Consider the following 25284-nt stretch of genomic DNA (forward strand, 5'->3'; position numbering starts at 1 on the left):
ACTAATGTAGTGTTGTCTAATGTAGTGTTGACTAATGTAGTGTTGGCTAATGTAGTGTTGTTTAATGTAGTGTTGACTAATGTAGTGTTGTATATTATAGTGTTGACTAATGTAGTGTTGACTAATGTAGAGTTGACTAATGTAGAGTTGACTAATGTAGTGTTGTTTAATGTAGTGTTGTATATTATAGTGTGGTCTAATGTAGTGTTGTATATTATAGTGTTGACTAATGTAGAGTTGTATATTATAGTGTTGTATATTATAGTGTTGTCTAATGTAGAGTTGACTATTGTAGTGTTGTATATTATAGTGTTGACTAATGTAGTGTTGACTAATGTGGTGTTGTCTAATGTAGTGTTGACTAATGTAGTGTTGTATATTATAGTGTGGTCTAATGTAGTGTTGTATAATATAGTGTTGTCTAATGCAGTGTTGACTAATGTAGAGTTGTCTAATGTAGAGTTGACTATTGTAGTGTTGTATATTATAGTGTTGTATATTATAGTGTTGTATATTATAGTGTTGACTAATGTAGAGTTGACTAATGTAGAGTTGACTAATGTAGTGTTGTCTAATGTAGTGTTGTGTATTATAGTGTTGTCTAATGTAGTGTTGTGTATTATAGTGTTGTCTAATGTAGTGTTGTCTAATGTAGTGTTGTATATTATAGTGTTGTGTATTATAGTGTTGTATATTATAGTGTTGTATATTATAGTGTTGTATATTATAGTGTTGTATATTATAGTGTTGTATATTATAGTGTTGTATATTATAGTGTTGTATATTATAGTGTTGTATATTATAGTGTTGTATATTATAGTGTTGACTAATGTAGAGTTGTCTAATGTAGTGTTGTCTAATGTAGTGTTGTATATTATAGAGTTGACTAATGTAGAGTTGTATATTATAGTGTTGACTAATGTAGTGTTGTCTAATGTAGAGTTGACTAATGTAGAGTTGTATATTATAGTGTGGTCTAATGTAGTGTTGTCTAATGTAGAGTTGACTAATGTAGTGTTGTCTAATGTAGTGTTGTGTATTATAGTGTTGTCTAATGTAGTGTTGTATATTATAGTGTTGTCTAATGTAGTGTTGTATATTATAGTGTTGTATATTATAGTGTTGTATATTATAGTGTTGTATATTATAGTGTTGACTAATGTAGAGTTGACTAATGTAGTGTTGACTAATGTAGAGTTGACTAATGTAGTGTTGTCTAATGTAGTGTTGTCTAATGTAGTGTTGTGTATTATAGTGTTGTATATTATAGTGTTGTATTTTATAGTGTGGTCTATTGTAGTGTTGTATATTATAGTGTTGTCTAATGTAGTGTTGACTAATGTAGTGTTGACTAATGTAGAGTTGACTAATGTAGAGTTGACTAATGTAGTGTTGACTAATGTAGAGTTGACTAATGTAGAGTTGACTAATGTAGTGTTAACTAATGTAGAGTTGACTAATGTAGTGTTGTATATTATAGTGTTGTATATTATAATGTTGTCTAATGTTGTGTTGTCTAATGTAGTGTTGTATATTGTAGTGTTGTCTAATGTAGTGATGACTAATGTAGTGTTGTCTAATGTAGTGTTGTATATTGTAGTGTTGACTAATGTAGTGATGACTAATGTAGTGTTGTGTATTATAGTGTTGTTTAATGTAGTGTTGACTAATGTAGAGTTGACTAATGTAGTGTTGACTAATGTAGTGTTGTATATTATAGTGTTGTCTAATGTAGAGTTGACTAATGTAGTGTTGTCTAATATAGAGTTGACGAATGTAGTGTTGACTAATGTAGTGTTGTATATTATAGTGTTGTCTAATGTAGTGTTGTATATTGTAGTGTTGTCTAATGTAGTGTTGACTAATGTAGTGTTGTATATTATAGTGTTGTCTAATGTAGTGTTGACTAATGTAGTGTTGTATATTATAGTGTTGTCTAATGTAGTGTTGACTAATGTAGTGTTGTTTAATGTAGTGTTGTCTAATGTAGAGTTGACTAATGTAGTGTTGACTAATGTAGTGTTGTATATTATAGTGTTGTCTAATGTAGTGTTGTATATTATAGTGTTGTATAATATAGTGTTGTCTAATGTAGAGTTGACTAATGTAGTGTTGACTAATGTAGTGTTGTATATTATAGTGTTGTCTAATGTAGTGTTGTATAATATAGTGTTGTCTAATGTAGAGTTGACTAATGTAGTGTTGACTAATGTAGTGTTGTATATTATAGTGTTGTCTAATGTAGTGTTGTATATTATAGTGTTGTCTAATGTGGTGTTGTCTAATGTAGTGTTGTATACTATAGTGTTGTATATTATAGTGTTGTATAATATAGTGTTGTATATTATAGTGTTGTCTAATGTAGTGTTGTATATTATAGTGTTGTATAATATAGTGTTGTATATTATAGTGTTGTCTAATGTGGTGTTGTCTAATGTAGTGTTGTATATTGTAGTGTTGTCTAATGTAGTGTTGTCTAATGTAGTGTTGTATATTATAGTGTTGTCTAATGTAGTGTTGTATATTGTAGTGTTGTCTAATGTAGTGTTTTATATTGTAGTGTTGTCTAATGTAGTGTTGTATAATGTAATGTTGTCAGGTGTGTGGAGCCAACAGGTAGTTGTTCAGTATGCTACAGGACAGGTGTGTAGAGCCTGCAGTTAGTTATTCAAACTGCTACTGGACAGGTGTGTAGAGCCTGCAGTTAGTTATTCACCCTGCTACAGGACAGGTGTGTGGAGCCTGCAGTTAGTTATTCACCCTGCTACAGGACAGGTGTGTAGAGCCTGCAGTTAGTTATTCACCCTGCTACAGGACAGGTGTGTAGAGCCTGCAGTTAGTTATTCACCCTGCTACAGGACAGGTGTGTAGAGCCTGCAGTTAGTTATTCACCCTGCTACAGGACAGGTGTGTAGAGCCTGCAGTTAGTTATTCACCCTGCTACAGGACAGGTGTGTGGAGCCTGCAGTTAGTTATTCACCCTGCTACAGGACAGGTGTGTAGAGCCTGCAGTTAGTTATTCACCCTGCTACAGGACAGGTGTGTAGAGCCTGCAGTTAGTTATTCACCCTGCTACAGGACAGGTGTGTAGAGCCTGCAGTTAGTTGTTCACCCTGCTACAGGACAGGTGTGTAGAGCCTGCAGTTAGTTATTCACCCTGCTCTAGGACAGGTGTGTAGAGCCTGCAGTTAGTTATTCACCCTGCTACAGGACAGGTGTGTAGAGCCTGCAGTTAGTTATTCAGTATGCTACAGGACAGGTGTGTAGAGCCTGCAGTTAGTTATTCACCCTGCTACAGGACAGGTGTGTGGAGCCTGCAGTTAGTTGTTCACCCTGCTACAGGACAGGTGTGTAGAGCCTGCAGTTAGTTATTCACCCTGCTACAGGACAGGTGTGTAGAGCCTGCAGTTAGTTATTCACCCTGCTACAGGACAGGTGTGTAGAGCCTGCAGGTAGTTGTTCACCCTGCTACAGGACAGGTGTGTAGAGCCTGCAGTTAGTTATTCACCCTGCTACAGGACAGGTGTGTAGAGCCTGCAGTTAGTTATTCACCCTGCTACAGGACAGGTGTGTGGAGCCTGCAGTTAGTTGTTCACCCTGCTACAGGACAGGTGTGTAGAGCCTGCAGTTAGTTATTCACCCTGCTACAGGACAGGTGTGTAGAGCCTGCAGTTAGTTATTCACCCTGCTACAGGACAGGTGTGTAGAGCCTGCAGTTAGTTATTCACCCTGCTACAGGACAGGTGTGTAGAGCCTGCAGTTAGTTATTCACCCTGCTACAGGACAGGTGTGTAGAGCCTGCAGGTAGTTGTTCACCCTGCTACAGGACAGGTGTGTAGAGCCTGCAGTTAGTTGTTCACCCTGCTACAGGACAGGTGTGTAGAGCCTGCAGGAAGTTATTCACCCTGCTACAGGACAGGTGTGTGGAGCCTGCAGTTAGTTATTCACCCTGCTACAGGACAGGTGTGTAGAGCCTGCAGTTAGTTATTCACCCTGCTACAGGACAGGTGTGTAGAGCCTGCAGGAAGTTATTCACCCTGCTACAGGACAGGTGTGTGGAGCCTGCAGTTAGTTATTCACCCTGCTACAGGACAGGTGTGTGGAGCCTGCAGTTAGTTATTCACCCTGCTACAGGACAGGTGTGTAGAGCCTGCAAGTAGTTATTCACCCTGCTACAGGACAGGTGTGTAGAGCCTGCAGTTAGTTATTCACCCTGCTACAGGACAGGTGTGTGGAGCCTGCAGTTAGTTGTTCACCCTGCTACAGGACAGGTGTGTAGAGCCTGCAGTTAGTTATTCACCCTGCTACAGGACAGGTGTGTGGAGCCTGCAGTTAGTTATTCACCCTGCTACAGGACAGGTGTGTAGAGCCTGCAGTTAGTTATTCACCCTGCTACAGGACAGGTGTGTAGAGCCTGCAGTTAGTTATTCACCCTGCTACAGGACAGGTGTGTAGAGCCTGCAGTTAGTTATTCACCCTGCTACAGGACAGGTGTGTGGAGCCTGCAGTTAGTTATTCACCCTGCTACAGGACAGGTGTGTAGAGCCTGCAGTTAGTTATTCACCCTGCTACAGGACAGGTGTGTAGAGCCTGCAGTTAGTTATTCACCCTGCTACAGGACAGGTGTGTAGAGCCTGCAGTTAGTTATTCACCCTGCTACAGGACAGGTGTGTAGAGCCTGCAGTTAGTTATTCACCCTGCTACAGGACAGGTGTGTGGAGCCTGCAGTTAGTTATTCACCCTGCTACAGGACAGGTGTGTAGAGCCTGCAGGTAGTTGTTCACCCTGCTACAGGACAGGTGTGTAGAGCCTGCAGGTAGTTGTTCACCCTGCTACAGGACAGGTGTGTAGAGCCTGCAGGTAGTTGTTCACCCTGCTACAGGACAGGTGTGTGGAGCCTGCAGTTAGTTATTCACCCTGCTACAGGACAGGTGTGTAGAGCCTGCTGTTAGTTATTCACCCTGCTCTAGGACAGGTGTGTAGAGCCTGCAGTTAGTTATTCAGCATGTTACAGGACAGGTGTGTAGAGCCTGCAGTTAGTTATTCACCCTGCTACAGGACAGGTGTGTAGAGCCTGCAGTTAGTTATTCACCCTGCTACAGGACAGGTGTGTAGAGCCTGCAGTTAGTTATTCACCCTGCTACAGGACAGGTGTGTAGAGCCTGCAGTTAGTTATTCACCCTGCTACAGGACAGGTGTGTAGAGCCTGCAGTTAGTTATTCACCCTGCTACAGGACAGGTGTGTAGAGCCTGCAGTTAGTTGTTCACCCTGCTACAGGACAGGTGTGTGGAGCCTGCAGTTAGTTGTTCACCCTGCTACAGGACAGGTGTGTAGAGCCTGCAGTTAGTTGTTCACCCTGCTCTAGGACAGGTGTGTAGAGCCTGCAGTTAGTTATTCACCCTGCTACAGGACAGGTGTGTAGAGCCTGCAGTTAGTTATTCACCCTGCTACAGGACAGGTGTGTAGAGCCTGCAGTTAGTTATTCACCCTGCTACAGGACAGGTGTGTAGAGCCTGCAAGTAGTTATTCAGTATGTTACAGGGCAGGACAGGTGTGTAGAGCCTGCAAGTAGTTATTCACCCTGCTACAGGACAGGAGTGTAGAGCCTACATGAAGTTTTTCAGTATGTTACAGGGCAGGAAAGGTGTGTAGAGCCTGCAAGTAGTTATTCACCCTGCTACAGGACAGGTGTGTAGAGCCTGCAGTTAGTTATTCACCCTGCTACAGGACAGGTGTGTGGAGCCTGCAGTTAGTTATTCACCCTGCTACAGGACAGGTGTGTAGAGCCTGCAGTTAGTTATTCATCCTGCTACAGGACAGGTGTGTGGAGCCTGCAGTTAGTTATTCACCCTGCTACAGGACAGGTGTGTAGAGCCTGCAGTTAGTTATTCACCCTGCTACAGGACAGGTGTGTAGAGCCTGCAGTTAGTTATTCACCCTGCTACAGGACAGGTGTGTAGAGCCTGCAGTTAGTTATTCACCCTGCTACAGGACAGGTGTGTAGAGCCTGCAGGTAGTTATTCACCCTGCCACAGGACAGGTGTGTAGAGCCTGCAGTTAGTTATTCACCCTGCTACAGGACAGGTGTGTGGAGCCTGCAGTTAGTTATTCACCCTGCTACAGGACAGGTGTGTAGAGCCTGCAGTTAGTTATTCACCCTGCCACAGGACAGGTGTGTGGAGCCTTCAGCTAGTTATTCACCCTGCTACAGGACAGGTGTGTAGAGCCTGCAGTTAGTTATTCACCCTGCCACAGGACAGGTGTGTAGAGCCTGCAGTTAGTTATTCACCCTGCTACAGGACAGGTGTGTAGAGCCTGCAGTTAGTTATTCACCCTGCTACAGGACAGGTGTGTAGAGCCTGCAGTTAGTTATTCACCCTGCTACAGGACAGGTGTGTGGAGCCTGCAGTTAGTTATTCACCCTGCTACAGGACAGGTGTGTAGAGCCTGCAGGAAGTTATTCACCCTGCTACTGGACAGGTTATTGGAGCCTGTATACTACAGGTCAGGTGGGAGGAGCCAGCTGTTAAATACAAAGCAGGGTAAGGACAATTTAGTACTGTAGATTTAGTACTGTAGATTTAGTGCTGTAGATTTAGTACTGTAGATTTAGTACTGTAGATTTAGTGCTGTAGATTTAGTGCTGTAGATTTAGTGCTGTATATTTAGTGCTGTAGATTTAGTGCTGTAGATTTAGTACTGTAGATTTAGTGCTGTAGGTTTAGTGCTGTAGATTTAGTACTGTAGATTTAGTGCTGTAGGTTTAGTGCTGTATATTTAGTGCTGTAGGTTTAGTGCTGTATATTTAGTGCTGTAGGTTTAGTGCTGTATATTTAGTGCTGTAGATTTAGTGCTGTAGATTTAGTGCTGTAGATTTAGTGCTGTATATTTAGTACTGTAGATTTAGTGCTGTAGATTTAGTACTGTAGATTTAGTGCTGTAGGTTTAGTGCTGTAGGTTTAGTACTGGAGATTTAGTACTGTAGATTTAGTGCTGTAGATTTAGTGCTGTAGGTTTAGTGCTGTAGATTTAGTGCTGTAGATTTAGTACTGTAGATTTAGTGCTGTAGATTTAGTACTGTAGATTTAGTACTGTAGATTTAGTGCTATAGATTTAGTGCTGTAGATTTAGTGCTGTATGTTTAGTGCTGTAGATTTAGTGCTGTAGGTTTAGTACTGTAGATTTAGTGCTGTAGATTTAGTGCTGTAGGTTTAGTACTGTAGATTTAGTGCTGTAGATTTAGTGCTGTAAATGTATTACTTTAGATTTAGTGCTGTAGGTTTAGTACTGTAGATTTAGCATACTTAGGTACTGTAGTTAAGGGGTTTTATTCAGTATGCTACAGATTTAGTGTTAGGTATTTTACGTACAGTGCATTCTGAAAGTATTCAGACCCCTTTTCCAATATTTTTTACGTTACAGCGTCATTCTACAATTTATTAAATATTTTTTCATCAATCTTCACACAATACCCCATAATGACAAAGCAAAAACAGGTTTTAATAATTTTGGCAGCGATTACAGCCTCGAGTCTTCTTGGGTATTATGCTACAAGCTTGGCACACCTGTATTTGGGGAGTTTCTTCCATTCTTCTCTACAGATCCTCTCAAGCTCTGTCAGGTTGGATGGGGAGCGTCGCTGGAAAGCTATTTTCAGGTCTCTCCAGAGATGTTCGATCGGGTTTAAGTCCGGGCTCTGGCTGGTCCACTCACGGACATTCAGAGACTTGTCCCGAAGCCACTCCTGATGTCACGCCCTGACCTTAGAGAGCTTTTTATGTCTCTATTTTGGTTTGGTCAGGGTTTGATTTGGGTGGGCATTCTATGTTCCTTTTTCTATGTTTTGTATTTCTTTGTTTTGGCCGGGTATGGATCTCAATCAGGGACAGCTGACTATCGTTGTCTCTGATTGGGAACCATACTTAGGTAGCTTTTCCCCTCCTATGTTTTGTGGGTAGTTGTTTTCTGTTTAGTGTTCTGCACCTGACAGGACTGTTTCGGTTTCCTTTATTCACTTTGTTATTTTTGTTTCAGTGTTCAGTTCAATAAAAGTCATGAACACTTACCGCGCTGCGCTTTGGTCCGATTCCTCATCCTCGTTTTTTTTTTAAGAACAACAATTGTAATACATTTTAGGATAAGGCTGTAACATAACAAAATGTGGAAAAAGTCAAGGGGTCTGAATACTTTCCGAATAAACTGTAAGCATTGACTTAGGAATGTGTCCCAAAAAGTACCCTATACAGTGCACCTCTTTTGACCAGAGCCAAGTGGGTTCCAAAATATGACATCATTGAATCATAACAAATACATACAACAACATATCTATATCCATATTACCCTGGAGGAATTGGGAGGAAGTGATCACTGTGTTACTGTATCGCAACAGAGCTCTATGAACCGTTGTGATGAGACCGGAGCCGACCAGACCACTACCCCCTGTACGTCGTGTGCTGCCTCCCAGACTCAGCTGTGTCCCAGGGGCTTCAAGAAGTACACCACCCAGTCCATGGATACCAACATGGGCCAAGATGGTTGCCAGTACTCAGTAACCATCGCAGGGCAACAGGTGGCGTTGAATGGCTGCAACCACCAATGTGAGAGGACCGTCACCATGCCCAAATGCTGCGCAGACTTCTGGGGTCCTCTGTGTCTGTGTGAGTACCATACCCTAATAGAAGGTATTTTGTTGTTTTATGGACAGTGATGGAATGTAGAGGGGAGACAGAGAGGAAGTGCTGAGAGGGGATTTTCTATCGTACTTTATGATATGTCATGTAGCCACTGAAACATAAAGGGAATATGGCTGCAGTAGTCATCTAAACCTGTCTGTTTCATGTAATTTGCTGGTGCTGTATATGTGTTTCTGCAGCCTGTCCTAGCTGGAATGGGAGAACCTGTAACTGGCACGGAACCTGCATGGATGGAATATCAGGGAATGGGTCCTGTGTCTGCAATGTGAGAATGGGCTTTATTATGTCATACACTACTGGCTCCCTACCCTACTGGCTCCCTACAATACTGGCTCCCTACCCTACTGGCTCCCTACCCTACTGGCTCCCTACACTACTGGCTCCCTACCCTACTGGCTCCCTACACTACTGGCTCCCTACCCTACTGGCTCCCTACACTACTGGCTCCCTACACTACTGGCTCCCTACCCTACCGTCTCCCTACACTACTGGCTCCCTACACTACTGGCTCCCTACAGTACTGGCTCCCTACCCTACTGGCTCCCTATCCTACTGGCTCCATACACTACTGGCTCCCTACCCTACTGGCTCCATACACTACTGGATCCCTACACTACTGGCTCCCTACACTACTGGCTCCCTACTCTACTGGCTCCCTACACTACTGGCTCCCTACCCTACTGGCTCCCTACACTACTGGCTCCCTACAGTACTGGCTCCCTACCCTACTGGCTCCCTACCCTACTGGCTCCCTACACTACTGGCTCCCTACTCTACTGGCTCCCTACCCTACTGGCTCCCTACACTACTGGCTCCCTACCCTACTGGCTCCCTACCCTACGGTCTCCCTACACTACTGGCTCCCTACACTACTGGCTCCCTACAGTCCTGGCTCCCTACTCTAATGGCTCCCTACCCTACCATCTCCCTACACTACTGGCTCCCTACCCTACTGGCTCCCTACCCTACTGGCTCCCTACACTACTGGCTCCCTTCCCTACTGGCTCCATACACCACTGGCTCCCTACCCTACTGGCTCCCTACCCTACTTGCTCCATACACCACTGGCTCCATACACTACTGGCTCCCTACACTACTGGCTCCCTACCCTACTGGCTCCCTACACTACTGGCTCCCTACACTACTGGCTCCCTACCCTACTGGCTCCCTACACTACTGGCTCCCTACACTACTGGCTCCCTACCCTACTGGCTCCCTACACTACTGGCTCCCTACCCTACTGGCTCCCTACACTACTGGCCCCATACAGTATTGGCTCCTTCCTCCCTGTATAGTGCACTTCTGAACAGAGCCCTATGGGAATTGGGACGTAGATACAGTGTGATGTCAGATTTCACTGTAAAGTCTACATTTCCAGGGTAATATCTCAAGTTTATATAGTGTGTGTAAATTTGAGTATAATCTTGAATTTAGATTTTGTGCTTTCTCCACTCTCTGGCTACTTCCCATTTTTCCACAAGTGTGTACCATTGTAAAATCCAAGCAAGAAAGTGTACGAGTGCACACTTCGGGAGAAGGAAGGAGAAATAAGACTCAGCCTCTGTGTGTTTCCCTTTGTTGTCTGGATCAGGAGGGATACACGGGCTTTGCCTGCCAGCAGTGTTCCAACAAGAATTCATACGGAGACAACTGTAAATCAGGTACATCTCTATCTCTCTCTCTCTCTCTCTCTCTCTCTCTCACTCTCTCTCTCTCTCTCTCTCTTTCTCTCTCTCTCTCTCTCTTAGTCTCTCTCTCTCTCTCTCTCTCTCTCTCTTAGTCTCTCTCTGTCTCTTTCTCTCTCTCTCTTTCTCTCTCTCTCTTAGTGTCTCTCTCTCTCTCTCTTTGTCTCTCTCTCTCTGTCTCTTTCTCTCTCTCTTTCTCTCTCTGTCTCTCTCTCAGTCTTTCTCTCTGTCTCTCTCTCTCTCTCTCTCTCTCTCTCTCTCTCTCTCTCTCTCTCTCAATTCAATTCAATTCAATTCAATTCAATTCAATTCAAGGGGCTTTATTGGCATGGGGAACATGTGTTAACATTGCCAAAGCAAGTGAGTAGTCAGGTTATAGATGATGGTGTAGCTGAGACTGGGTCTAGTCATGCTATAGATGGAGACGTAGCTGAGGCTGGGTCTAGTTATGTTATAAATGGTGGTGTAGATGAGACTGGGTCTAGTCATGTTATAGATGATGGTGTAGATTTTATTTATTTATTTTATTTCACCTTTATTTAACCAGGTAGGCAAGTTGAGAACAAGTTCTCATTTACAATTGCGACCTGGCCAAGATAAAGCAAAGCAGTTCGACACATACAACGACACAGAGTTACACATGGAGTAAAACAAACATACAGTCAATAATACAGTATAAACAAGTCTATATACGATGTGAATACGATACGATGCAAATGAGGTGAGATAAGGGAGGTAAAGGCAAAAAAGGGAAAGGGAAAGAGGTAGTTGTTTGGGCTAAATTATAGGTGGGCTATGTACAGGTGCAGTAATCTGTGAGCTGCTCTGACAGTTGGTGCTTAAAGCTAGGGAGGGAGATAAGTGTTTCCAGTTTCAGAGATTTTTGTAGCTCGTTCCAGTCATTGGCAGCAGAGAACTGGAAGGAGAGGCGGCCAAAGAAATAATTGGTTTTGGGGGTGATGATGAGACTGGGTTTAGTCATGCTATAGATGGAGATGCAGCTGAGGCTGGGTCTAGTTATGTTATAGATAGTGGTGTAGATGAGACTGGGTCTAGTCATGTTATAGGTGATGGTGTAGATGAGACTGGGTTTAGTCATGCTATAGATGGAGATGCAGCTCAGGCTTGCTCAAGGAGATAGAAGCTCCCAGCTCCTCCTTCTTTGGTTTGGAAACACAGATCGGTGAAGCCAAGGGTATTCATTGTCTACGGCTGTCTGATGGGCGGGTGACCTAAGGGGTTGGGGGGTGAGGTGTGGGAGCTGACTTGTATACTGAGTTGTATAGGGCAGAACTGTGTGATCCTATGTGTACTCCGGTTTTGTTTTCTGAACCCTAAACTCTCTCTGGGAAAAAGGCATGAAATGGACATTCCCCTGTTGTCCCATGAACTGGCAGAGGCCGTAAACCTCTCTAACCTACTGAAGTCCCCCTGCCGTGCCCCGGGGGTCGATGGACTTTTTTAAATTCGGAGGAATATTTGGACTTGACTTCTTTTGTGTGTTGAGTGAGTGTGTCGGGGTAGGAGAGCTGTCGTCGGGCGGTTCTGAATCTCCTGCACAAGAAAAGGGACTTGTTTGAACTTAAGAACTGGAGGCCTGTGGCATTGCTCTGTGCGAACTACAAGATATTTGCCAAGGTTCTCGCTAACCTACTGAAGTCCCATCTGGTCTCTAGTACCAGACACATTGTGTCCCAGAACGTTCAATCATAGACATCTTGTTCTTAATCAGGGACATGTTGAGAGTTTCTAATGTGAACTGTGGACTGGTCTCTTTAGACCAGGAGAAGGCATTTGATAGTGGACCATGAGAATCTGTTTAATGTGATGTCTGAGGGTTTGGAGAAAAGTTTTTGGCCTGTATGGAGATGTTGTATGCTGGGGTGTCATGTATGGTCAAGGTGGGAGGGGGGCTCTATAGGCCAGTCTGGGTGAGGCGGAGAATTAGACAAGGGTGCCCTCTATCAGGGCAGTTAAATACACTAGCTGTTGAGACTTTTTTGGGCCTGCTACGCAGGAGACTGCAGAGAGTGTGCTGGATAAGCATGGGTGTGTTGACAGGCGTTGCAGTGTCGGCATGTGCAGATGATGTTTCTGTGATGGTCAGGGATGGTTAGGATATGCAGGCACTATAGATTAGTCTGAAGGTATACGGGGGAGATTTGTCAGTTAAGGTGAACTGGGACAAGAGCGAAGCTCTGTTATGTGGGGAATGGAGGGATAGGGTCCCCCCTCTGCTTCCAGGGGGTTTGCAGTGGGGTTGTAAAGGAAGGGCTTAACATTTTGGGGATGTGCCTGGGCTCAGAGAGGTGGGTCAGGAAGAACTGGGAGGGGCTGTCACATGCACTGGTGTCAAGACTGGCCAGGTGGAGGTGGCTCTTCTTCCAAGTGTCATATAGAGGGAGGTGATAATCAACAACCTGGCGGTTTAGGGTTGGACTGGCAGCTGTTCATCATAAGGCTGGAGAGGCTGAATATAGCAGGTCACTTTGATTTTTACTCTGCGGTGCCGAGGGCCTGGCAGCTGCTGAGGCCCAAACAAGAGGTGGGTGTGGAGCCTGGGCTGTGGGTGTGGGAGGAGCCTATCTTCCACAAACCATCCATCCTTTTGAGATCGGTTCAGTTGGCCACCCTGCAGAGGCGACTGACGGCAGCGGGTTTACTAAGGCTGGGTGACCTGTGGCTGCTGGGGGAGGAGGGGTGGAAAACCCTGGAAGTCCTGGCACAACAAACAGGACTAACATCCCCGAAGGGGGAGGGGCCACCAGTGTTTCCGCCACTGCAGGTGACGGTAGAGACTGGGGACTGGCAAGGGGGTCTGGAGGACTTGTTAGATTTTAACACTCTGAGCCTGAGGGAGTTTGAGGATGTGGGAGGTAAAGCCTTCTACAACCTCTGCATTAAGGTGAGGAACATTAGGAGCCTAACAGGAGTGAAGGCACATCAGTGGCAGGGGGTATGTGGGGCGGAGAGTATGTTGGGTTTTAGAGGGGGCTCTACAAACCCCCAGTACCAAAAAGGTCAGGGGACCTCCAGTGGAGGGTTCTACATGGAGCCCTGGACAGTAACAGCTGGTTGGTACGGGTTGAACTGGGAGTTGGGCAGGGGTGTCCTTTCTGTGTCATGAGTGAAACTGTGCATCATGTGTTTTCTGTGTACGCCAGGTAATGCCATTAATGTCTCTGTTGGAATGTTTGTGTGAGAGGTTGGGGGTGGAGTTTACTGTTAGGATGTTTGTGTGAGAGGTTGGGGGTGGAGTTTACTGTTGGAATGTTTGTGTGAGAGGTTGGGGGTGGAGTTTACTGTTGGAATGTTTGTGTGAGAGGTTGGGGGTGGAGTTTACTGTTGGAATGTTTGTGTGAGAGGTTGGGGGTGGAGTTTACTGTTGGAATGTTTGTGTGAGAGGTTTGGGGTGGAGTTTACTGTTGGAATGTTTGTGTGAGAGGTTTGGGGTGGAGTTTACTGTTGGAATGTTTGTGTGAGAGGTTGGGGTGGAGTTTACTGTTGGGATGTTTGTGTGAGAGGTTTGGGGTGGAGTTTACTGTTGGGATGTTTGTGTGAGAGGTTTGGGTTGGAGTTTACTGTTGGAATGTTTGTGTGAGAGGTTGGGGGTGGAGTTTACTGTTGGAATGTTTGTGTGAGAGGTTGGGGGTGGAGTTTACTGTTGGAATGTTTGTGTGAGAGGTTGGGGGTGGAGTTTACTGTTGGAATGTTTGTGTGAGAGGTTGGGGGTGGAGTTTACTGTTGGAATGTTTGTGTGAGAGGTTGGGGGTGGAGTTTACTGTTGGAATGTTTGTGTGAGAGGTTGGGGGTGGAGTTTACTGTTGGAATGTTTGTGTGAGAGGTTGGGGGTGGAGTTTACTGTTGGGATGTTTTTAATGAGTACAGGTATTCGAAGAAGGAAAAGGCCAAACATGTCAAACGTGTGTTGTAGAAGTGGTGAGGTTTTGGTTATTGTGATGTGTGGTGATGTTTTGTGTTGTGGGGTAGAGGGCAAGGTCAGGATGCAGTACAGGGGATATTTGTTTTTTAAAGGTGGTTTGGGGGGGGGGTTAATGTGGTGAGGTTTTAATTAAATGAGGATGTTTCATTAAAGAAAGACAAACAGTCAAAAGTCTCTCTCTCTTCTCTCAATTCAATTCAAATGGTCCACATCTCTCTCTCTCCCCCCTCTTCCTATCTCTCTCTCCCTGCTACATCTCTCTTTTCCCCCATTTCTCTCTCTTTCTCTCTCTATTCCCGCCATGAATATTCTAACCTGTCAGCTAATGTTGTCATTGTTTTGGTGTGTTGTCTAGAGTGCGGCTGTGTGAATGGAGAGTGTAACAACGGTCCTGATGGGAACGGAGAGTGCTACTGCCAGCCGCCGTACACTGGACCCAGGTGTGAACAAGGTAACCCCGCCCTCCTTTACACCAGATACAGTGGGGCAAAAAAAGTATTTAGTCAGCCACCAAAGTTCTCCCACTTAAAAAGATGAGAGAGGCCTGTAATTTTCATCACAGGTACACATTTTCCACCATAATTTGCAAATAAATTCATTAAAAATAGATTTTTTTCTTCTCATTTTATCTGTCATAGTTGAAGTGTACCTATGATGAAAATGACAGGCCTCTCTCATCTTTTTAAGTGGGAGGATTTGCACAATTGGTGGCTTACTAATATACACACATCTAATATTCACCGTTACAAAAAAAGTAATGATTTCACATGGAAAATCGTGTTAAAACGTGTTTTTTTTGAAGACCTGATCACGTTTATCACATATGTTATCACATGTTGTTTTACATGTTGTCACGTTATCACATTGACTTCAAATGTGATTACATACATCTTTTGGAACATTTCACATGTGAAATACATGTCTTTTTTTAAAGGAAACCCAGTTTTCACCGTGTTCTGGACCAGACAAGCTTTCAAAAAATAAAATGTATTGATTGATAATTGTTATCTTGTTCTCATTTAGTGATCTCATTTAGTGATCCCATTTAGTGATCTCATTTAGTGATCTCATTTAGTGATCTCATTTAGTGATCCCATTTAGTGATCTCATTTAGTGATCTCATTTAGTGATCTCATTTAGTGATCCCATTTAGTGATCTCATTTAGTGATCTCATTTAGTGATCCCATTTAGTGATCTCATTTAGTGATCTCATTTAGTGATCCCATTTAGTGATCCCATTTAATGGTCTCATTTAGTGATCCCATTTAGTGATCTCATTTAATGATCCCATTTAGTGATCTAATTTAGTGATCTCATATAGTGATCCCATTTAGTGATCTCATTTAGTGATCTCATTTAGTGATCCCATTTAGTGATCCCATTTAATGATCCCATTTAGTAATCTCATTTAGTGATCCCATTTAGTAATCTCATTTAGTGATCTCATTTAGTGATCCCATTTAGTAATCTCATTTAGTGATCTCATTTAGTGATCTCATTTAGTGATCCCATTTAGTGATCCCATTTAATGGTCTCATTTAGTGATCCCATTTAGTGATCTCATTTAATGATCCCATTTAGTGATCTCATTTAGTGATCTCATATAGTGATCCCATTTAGTGATCTCGTTTAGTGATCCCATTTAGTGATCTCGTTTAGTGATCCCATTTAGTGATCTCATTTAGTGATCCCATTTAGTGATCCCATTTAGTGATCTCGTTTAGTGATCCCATTTAGTGATCTAATTTAGTGATCTCATTTAGTGATCTCATTTAGTGATCTCATTTAGTGATCCCATTTAGTGATCTCATTTAGTGAAAGGTACTTCAGGTACTGTAGGTTGGTGTCTACTGATGATGTGTATTATGTTACCTCCAGTCTCTGCAGCCTGTAAGAACTGCAGTGCCTACTCCCACTGTAAAGGAGTGGCAGACAACTCTGTGTGTCAATGTCTTCCTGGGTTTCACAAGACTGGAGACCGTTGCTCAGGTAACAGAGTTCATAGATATCACTAGGGTGACAAAATTCTGCTAACTTTCCCAAAATTCATAGGCTGCTCATTTATATTATATTCTGCTCTGTTCTATTCTATTCTGCTCTTTTCTATTTTATGCCATTCTGCTCCATTCTGCTCTATTCTGTTCTATCCTGTTCTATTCTGTTCTATTCTGTTAATTTCTGTTCTATTCTGTTCTATTCTGTTCTATCCTGTTCTATTCTGTTCTATTCTGTTCCATTCTGCTCTATTCTGTTCTATTCATGCTCTATTCTGCTCTATTCTTTTCTATTCTGCTCTATCCTATTCCATTCTGCTCAATTCTGTTCTATCCTGTTCTGTTATAATATATCCTGTTCTATTCTGTTCTATTCTGCTCTATTCTGTTCTATTCTGCTCTATTCTGTTCTATCCTGTTCTGTTATAATATATCCTGTTCTATTCTGTTCTATCCTGTTCTATCCTGTTCTATTCTGTTCTATTCTGTTCCATTCTGCTCAATTATGTTCTATTCTGTTCTATTCTGTTTCATTCTGCTCAATTATGTTCTATTCTGTTCTATCCTGTTCTATCCTGTTCTATTCTGTTCTATCCTGTTCTATTCTGTTCTATCCTGTTCTATCCTGTTCTATTCTGTTCTATCCTGTTCTATCCTGTTCTGTTATAATATATTCTGTTCTATTCTGTTCTATCCTGTGCTGTTATAATATATTCTGTTCTATTCTGTTCTATCCTGTTCTATCCTGTTCTATTCTGTTCTGTTATAATATATTCTGTTCTATTCTGTTCTATCCTGTGCTGTTATAATATATTCTGTTCTATTCTGTTCTATCCTGTGCTGTTATAATATATTCTGTTCTATTCTGTTCTATTCTGTTCTATTCTGTTCTGTTATAATATATTCTGTTCTATCCTATTCTATTCTGTTCTATTCTGTTCTATTCTGTTCTATTCTGTTCTGTTATAATATATTCTGTTCTATTCTGTTCTATCCTGTGCTATTATAATATATTCTGTTCTATTCTGTTCTATTCTGTTCTATTCTGTTCTATTCTGTTCTGTTATAATATATTCTGTTCTATTCTGTTCTATCTTGTTCTATCCTGTTCTATCCTGTTCTATCCTGTTCTGTTATAATATATTCTGTTCTATTCTGTTCTATCCTGTGCTGTTATAATATATTCTGTTCTATTCTGTTCTATCCTGTTCTATCATGTTCTCTTCTGTTTTGTTATAATATATTCTGTTCTATTCTGTTCTATTCTGTTCTATTCTGTTCTATTCTGTTCTATTCTGTTCTATTCTGTTCTGTTATAATATATTCTGTTCTATTCTGTTCTATTCTGTTCTATTCTGTTCTATTCTGTTCTATTCTGTTCTGTTATAATATATTCTGTTCTATTCTGTTCTATCTTGTTCTATCCTGTTATATCCTGTTCTATTCTGTTTTATTTGGTTTATTCTGCTCTGCTCTATTATATTATATTCTGCTCTGTTATATTCTGCTGTGTTCTATTCTGCTCTGTTCTATTCTATTCTGCCAAATTCTATTCTGTCCTGCTCTGCTCTGTTCTATTCTATTCTGCTCTATTCAATTCTGCTCTGTTCTATTCTATTCTGTTCTATTCTGCTCTGTTCTATTCTGCTCTGTTCTGTTCTGTTCTGTTCTATTCTGTTCTGTTCTATTCTGTTCTATTCTGTTCTATTCTATTCTGCTCTATTCAATTCTGCTCTGTTCTATTCTGTTCTGTTCTATTCTGTTCTGTTCTATTCTGTTCTATTCTGTTCTATTCTATTCTGCTCTATTCAATTCTGCTCTTTTCTATTCTGTTCTGTTCTATTCTGCTCTGTTCTATTCTGTTCTGTTCTATTCTGCTCTGTTCTATTCTATTCTGCTATATTCTATTCTGTCCTGCTCTGCTCTGTTCTATTCTATTCTGCTCTGTTCTATTCTATTCTGTTCTATTCTGCTCTATTCTATTATGTTCTATTCTACTCTGTTCTGTTCCATTCTGCTCTGTTCTATTCTATTCTGCTATGTTCTATTCTATTCTGCTATATTCTATTCTGTCCTGCTCTGCTCTGTTCTATTATATTCTATTCTGCTTTGTTCTATTCTATTCTGTTCTATTCTGCTCTATTCTATTATGTTCTATTCTACTCTGTTCTGTTCTATTCTGCTCTATTCTGTTCTATTCTGCTATGTTCTATTCTATGCTGCTCTATTCTATTCTGCTCTGTTCTATTCTATTCTGCTATGTTCTATTCTATGCTGCTCTATTCTATTCTGATCTGTTCTATTCTATTCTGCTATGTTCTATTCTATGCTGCTCTATTCTATTATATCCTGCTCTGTTCTATTCTATTCTGCTATGTTCTATTCTATGCTGCTTTATTCTATTCTGATCTGTTCTATTCTATTCTGCTATGTTCTATTCTATGCTGCTCTATTCTATTCTGATCTGTTCTATTCTATTCTGCTATGTTCTATTCTATGCTGCTCTATTCTATTATATCCTGCTCTGTTCTATTCTATTCTGCTATGTTCTATTCTATGCTGCTTTATTCTATTCTGATCTGTTCTATTCTATTCTGCTATGTTCTATTCTTTGCTGCTCTATTCTATTATGTTCTGTTCTGCTCTGCTCTGTTCTGTTCTATTCTGTTATATTAAATGCTGTTCTATTCTGTTCTATTAAATTATGTTCTGTTCTGCTCTGCTCTGTTCTGTTCTATTCTGTTCTATTAAATTTTGTTCTATTCTGCTCTGTTCTGTTCTATTCTGTTTCAATCTGTTCTATTCACTTGTATTCTGTTCTATTCTGTTCTATTAAATTCTGTTCTATTCTGCTCTGTCCCGTTCTGTTCTATTCTGTTCTATTAAATTCTGTTCTATTCTGTTTTATTAAATTATGTTCTATTCTGTTTTATTATGTTCTATTCACTTCTATTCTGTTTTATTCTGTTCTATTCTATTCTGTTTTATTCTGTTCTATTCTATTCTGTTTTATTCTGTTCTATTCTATTCTGTTTTATTATGTTCTATTCTATTCTGTTTTATTCTGTTCTACTAAATTCTGTTCTATTCTGTTCTATTAAATTATGTTCTATTCTGCTCTGTCCTGTTCTGTTCTATTCTGTTCTATTAAATTCTGTTCTATTCTGTTTTATTCTGTTCTACTAAATTCTGTTCTATTCTGTTCTATTAATTTCTGTTCTGTTCTGTTCTATTCTGCTCTGTCCTGTTCTATCAAATTCTGTTCTATTCTGTTTTATTCTGTTCTACTAAATTCTGTTCTATTCTGTTCTATTAATTTCTGTTCTGTTCTGTTCTATTCTGCTCTGTCCTGTTCTATCAAATTCTGTTCTATTCTGTTTTATTCTGTTCTATTCTATTCTGTTTTATTCTGTTCTATTCACTTCTATTCTGTTTTATTAAATCCTGTTCTATTCTGTTTTATTCTGTTCTGCTGTGATCCCTTCTGATTTACTCTCTTCTATTCCGTTCCATAATTGAATATTTATATTATTTCCCAGGTTTTTGTTCTGCTAAACAATGTGATGTGAATGCGGACTGTTCTTGGCTGGGGGGGCGGCTGTTCCAGTGCCAGTGTAAGGCAGGTTACAAGGGGGATGGTCGGATGTGTGTTCCCATCAACCCATGTGACGAGGACAACGGAGGCTGTCCTCGCAATTCCACTGTCTGTGTCTATAATAGCCCTGGCAAGGTGAGTCTGTGTCTATACCAGCAGGGTTAAACTGTGTCTATTCCAGCAGGGTTAGTCTGTGTCTATACCAGCAGGGTTAGTCTGTCTATATCAGCAGGGTTAAACTGTGTCTATTCCAGCAGGGTTAGTCTGTGTCTATACCAGCAGGTTTAGTCTGTGTCTATACCAGCAGGGTTAGTCTGTATCTATACCAGCAGGGTTAGTCTGTCTGTACCAACAGGGTTAGTCTGTCTATACCAGCAGGGTTATTCTGTGTCTATACCAGCAGGGTTAGTCTGTGTCTATACCAGCAGGGTTAGTCTGTATCTATACCAGCAGGGTTAGTCTGTATCTATACCAGCAGGGTTAGTCTGTGTCTATACCAGCAGGGTTAGTCTGTGTCTATACCAGAAGGGTTAGTCTGTATCTATACCAGCAGGGTTAGTCTGTCTGTACCAGCAGGGTTAGTCTGTCTATACCAGCAGGGTTAGTCTGTGTCTGCACCAGCAGGGTTAGTCTGTCTATACCAGCAGGGTTAAACTGTGTCTATTCCAGCAGGGTTAGTCTGTCTATACCAACAGGGTTAAACTGTGTCTATTCCAACAGGGTTAAACTGTGTCTATTCCAGCAGGGTTAGTCTGTCTATACCAGCAGGGTTAGTCTGTCTATACCAGCAGGGTTAGTCTGTGTCTATACCAGCAGGGTTAGTCTGTCTTTACCAGCAGGGTTAGTCTGTCTATACCAGCAGGGTTAAACTGTGTCTATACCAGCAGGGTTAGTCTGTGTCTATACAAGCAGGGTTAGTCTGTCTATACCAGCAGGGTTTGTGTGTATCTATACCAGCAGGGTTTGTGTGTATCTGTTAGTGCTGAGCAATTTAACCAAAATGTCAGTTACTTTTATTTTATTTTTAAAAGGATCAATTATTTAAATGCAATGAACTACAATGACCATAATCCATTGCGCTCGTACTTGCCTGGAGATGGAGAGAAGAGAGAAGGATGGAGCAGTTGCTTCACAACGTATCTCTAACTGAAATTTCATGAACGATTTATCTATCGATAGTTTGTATTCAGCAGTCATGTAAATATGCCTTATTTAATTTGAAGAACTACTACAATAGTGCTGTTGTCAGACAGCATAGACAGCAGCTCTAGAGAGATGAGATGATGACTTGGAATGAAATAATAAAGCCATCAAATAAAAAACAATGTAATAAACACAACAACTGAAATATTTTAGTGAAGTCATGTGAAGAAATGATGGTTAGTGATAAGCAGTAATGGACAGTCTCTACCATCATGTGACTTTTATTAATTACTTTATTCTGTGTTGTTACAGCATTCAACCCACATAATGCATCGTGCATTTAATGTCTAAAAACACTAATCAAACCTAAACCGAACCGACCTCAAAAAGCTTGAAATGCTCAATCTATACGATTTAGAGGAGTTTAGTTATAATTTAATTGTTTTATCAAGGTAATTCACTGATAAATCAGCTTCTGTTCAGCCAATTTGCTATGCTATTGTTTTGGCTGAGAGCCCCTCTTCCAAGCTTGAATTGAGTAGGTCTCTCAAGATACCGGGGGTATCGAGTTACGTATCCACAGCAAGACACCGGGGGTATCGGGTTACATATCCACAGCAAGACACCGGGGGTATCGGGTTACATATCCACAGCAAGACACCGGGGGTATCGGGTTACATATCCACAGCAAGACACCGGGGGTATCGGGTTGCATATCCACAGCAAGACACCGGGGGTATCGGGTTACATATCCACAGCCTTTAAAACTCTAGCGCTGGTCTGTCCATCAATTTGTGTCAGAACGGTACATCACATCCTGAAAGCTGAGAGTCTCCTGCAGCCATAAAGTAGTCCCATGGTTCTACGACAAACAGAAATGCTTTGATATAGAATAGAATTTGAAAAAATGTAACACAAATTGTAGATGTTAAACAAAACCACCTTGTGTTCATCACAGATAAACAAACTTTATATGAAATGAAATCTGAGATCGTAACCAATTTGTAGCATTGCTTGCCAACTCTTTTTTTATTTTATTTATTTTACCTTTATTTAACCAGGCAAGTCAGTTAAGAACAAATTCTTATTTTCAATGACGGCCTGGGAACAGTGGGTTAACTGCCTGTTCAGGGGCAGAACGACAGATTTGTACCTTGTCAGCTCGGGGGTTTGAACTCGCAACCTTCCGGTTACTAGTCCAACACTCTAACCACTAGGCTACCCTTTGATTACAAGGGGAAAGAGAACAATGAATGACAGTGCATCAGGAAATTAGGCTGATTTGTTATATAAAATCTTATAGCATAACAACTGTAATGTTGATTGTGAGTACATGTAGATTACAGAAATAGCTTCTTAGCGAAGAGCAATTTCTCAAGTAAGATCTTTACTAGGACTGCCTGGGAGTGATCTGAGTGGGGCGGAAAACTAACTGTTATTGGCCGAGGTTTGGAACCAGGCCAAAACTCCATCCCACCAAAACATGCTGAAATTTCAGCCGGTCTTTTCAAACAGATCTTACACTGAAAGTGCATCATAATTTTCAAATTTTCACAGTATTATTCCAACCTCATAGTGTGGAAAAATATATGAAACACAGGAAAATCTCATTTTTGAGTGCACTGGGCCTTTCACATTAACAACCAGTCTAGGTAATAGTGTATGGTTTAATGGGATGGTTAGGTGTATTTGATAAAACATTTTAAACTTTATTTTAAACCTCTACAGGATTGGTGGGTCCCCCTCGGGACGGTTAAGCTGACGTAGGCTAATGAGATTAGCATGAGGTTGTAAGTAACAAGAACATTTCCCAGGACATAGACATATCTGATATTGGCAAAGCTTAAATTCTTGTTAATCTAACTGCACTGTCCAATTTACAGTAGCTATTACAATTAAATACCATGCTATTGTTAGAGGAGAGTGCACAATTATGAATTTCAAAAGTTATTAATAAACCAATTAGGCACATTTGGGCAGACTTGATACAAATGTTTTAACAGAAATGTAATGGCTCATTGGATCAGTCTAAACCTTTGCACATACACTGCTACCATCTAGTAGCCAACATCTAAATTACACCTGGGCTGGAATAATACATAATGGCCTTTCTCTTTTCAAATGGTATCAAGAATATGCATATCCTTGCTTCAGGTCCTGAACTGCAGGCAGTTAGATTTGGGTATGTAATTTTAGGATTTTTTTTTTTTTTAAAGGGTCCCTTAACTAGGCAAGTCAGTTAAGACAAATTCTTATTTACAATGACGGCCTACCAGAAGGCCTCCTGCGGGGACGGGGGCTGGGATTAAAAATACATTTAATTAAAATATAGAACACACATCACAACAAGAGAGACACAACAACACTACTTAAAGAGAGACCTACGACAACAACATAGCAAGGCAGCAACACATGGTAGCAACACAACATAGTCATAGCCTGTTCTCTCTTCTCTCTCTCTCCACACGGCGCGCCAAGTCGAGGTCCAAAATGTTTCTTAACAGCTTCTACCCCCAAGACATAAGACTCCTGAACAGCTAATCAAAAGGATACCCAGACCCCTCTTATACACTGCTGCTACTCTCTGTTTATTATCTATGCACAGTCACTTTAACTCTACCTACATGTACATATTACGTCAATTACCTCACTAACTGGTGCCCCTGAGCATTGACTCTGTACCGGTTTCAAACTGTATATAGCCTCCACATTGACTCTGTACCGGTTTCCAACTGTATATAGCCTCCACATTGACTCTGTACCGGTTTCCAACTGTATATAGCCTCCACATTGACTCTGTACCGGTTTCCAACTGTATATACCCTCCACATTGACTCTGTACCGGTTTCCAACTGTATATAGCCTCCACATTGACTCTGTACCGGTTTCCAACTGTATATAGCCTCCACATTGACTCTGTACCGGTACCCCCTGTATATAGCCTCCACATTGACTCTGTACCGGTTTCCAACTGTATATAGCCTCCACATTGACTCTGTACCGGTACCCCTGTATATAGCCTCCACATTGACTCTGTACCGGTTTCCAACTGTATATAGCCTCCACATTGACTCTGTACCGGTTTCCAACTGTATATAGCCTCCACATTGACTCTGTACCGGTACCCCCTGTATATAGCCTCCACATTGACTCTGTACCGGTTTCCAACTGTATATAGCCTCCACATTGACTCTGTACCAGTTTCCAACTGTATATAGCCTCCACATTGACTCTGTACCGGTTTCCAACTGTATATAGCCTCCACATTGACTCTGTACCGGTACCCCCTGTATATAGCCTCCACATTGACTCTGTACCGGTTTCCAACTGTATATAGCCTCCACATTGACTCTGTACCGGTTCCCAACTGTATATAGCCTCCACATTGACTCTGTACCGGTACCCCCTGTATATAGCCTCCACATTGACTCTGTACCGGTTTCCAACTGTATATAGCCTCCACATTGACTCTGTACCGGTTTCCAACTGTATATAGCCTCCACATTGACTCTGTACCAGTTTCCAACTGTATATAGCCTCCACATTGACTCTGTACCGGTTTCCAACTGTATATAGCCTCCACATTGACTCTGTACCGGTACCCCCTGTATATAGCCTCCACATTGACTCTGTACCGGTTTCCAACTGTATATAGCCTCCACATTGACTCTGTACCGGTTCCCAACTGTATATAGCCTCCACATTGACTCTGTACCGGTACCCCCTGTATATAGCCTCCACATTGACTCTGTACCGGTTTCCAACTGTATATAGCCTCCACATTGACTCTGTACCGGTTCCCAACTGTATATAGCCTCCACATTGACTCTGTACCGGTTTCCAACTGTATATAGCCTCCACATTGACTCTGTACCGGTGCCCCCTGTATATAGCCTCCACATTGACGCTGTACCGGTTTCCAACTTTATATAGCCTCCACATTGACTCTGTACCGGTGCCCCCTGTATATAGCCTCCACATTGACGCTGTACCGGTACCCCCTGTATATAGCCTCCACATTGACTCTGTACCGGTGCCCCCTGTATATAGCCTCCACATTGACGCTGTACCGGTTTCCAACTGTATATAGCCTTGCTTTTTATTTTACTGATGCTGTTTAATTATTTCTTACCTTTATTTTTTACTTAACACTAATTATTTAAAAGATGTCTTAAAACTTCTTAAAGCATTGTTGGTTAAGGTCTTGTAAGCATTTCACTGTACACCTG

The 25284-nt window shown here is 41.6% G+C and overlaps 1 protein-coding gene across 4 annotated transcripts in view; it reads left to right on the forward strand.

The window, feature by feature from the left end:
• stab1 (stabilin 1) overlaps window positions 1–25284 on the forward strand; it is a 148257-nt gene that overhangs the window by 1682 nt on the left and 121291 nt on the right. For 3 of the 4 annotated variants that reach the window (XR_005037113.1, XM_036950976.1, XM_036950974.1), the window contains exons 2-7: window positions 8388–8658; window positions 8874–8959; window positions 10286–10355; window positions 14678–14773; window positions 16202–16312; window positions 19857–20047. Coding sequence is in view for 3 of the 4 variants with exons in the window: in XM_036950976.1 (XP_036806871.1) it covers window positions 8388–8658; window positions 8874–8959; window positions 10286–10355; window positions 14678–14773; window positions 16202–16312; window positions 19857–20047 (825 nt within the window). In the remaining variant the exon portion in view is untranslated. The remainder of the gene's footprint in view (window positions 1–8387; window positions 8659–8873; window positions 8960–10285; window positions 10356–14677; window positions 14774–16201; window positions 16313–19856; window positions 20048–25284) is intronic. The other variant, XM_036950975.1, reaches the window with a different exon arrangement.

This window comes from Oncorhynchus mykiss, chromosome 17, assembly GCF_013265735.2.
Source record: "Oncorhynchus mykiss isolate Arlee chromosome 17, USDA_OmykA_1.1, whole genome shotgun sequence".
NCBI lineage: Eukaryota > Metazoa > Chordata > Actinopteri > Salmoniformes > Salmonidae > Oncorhynchus > Oncorhynchus mykiss.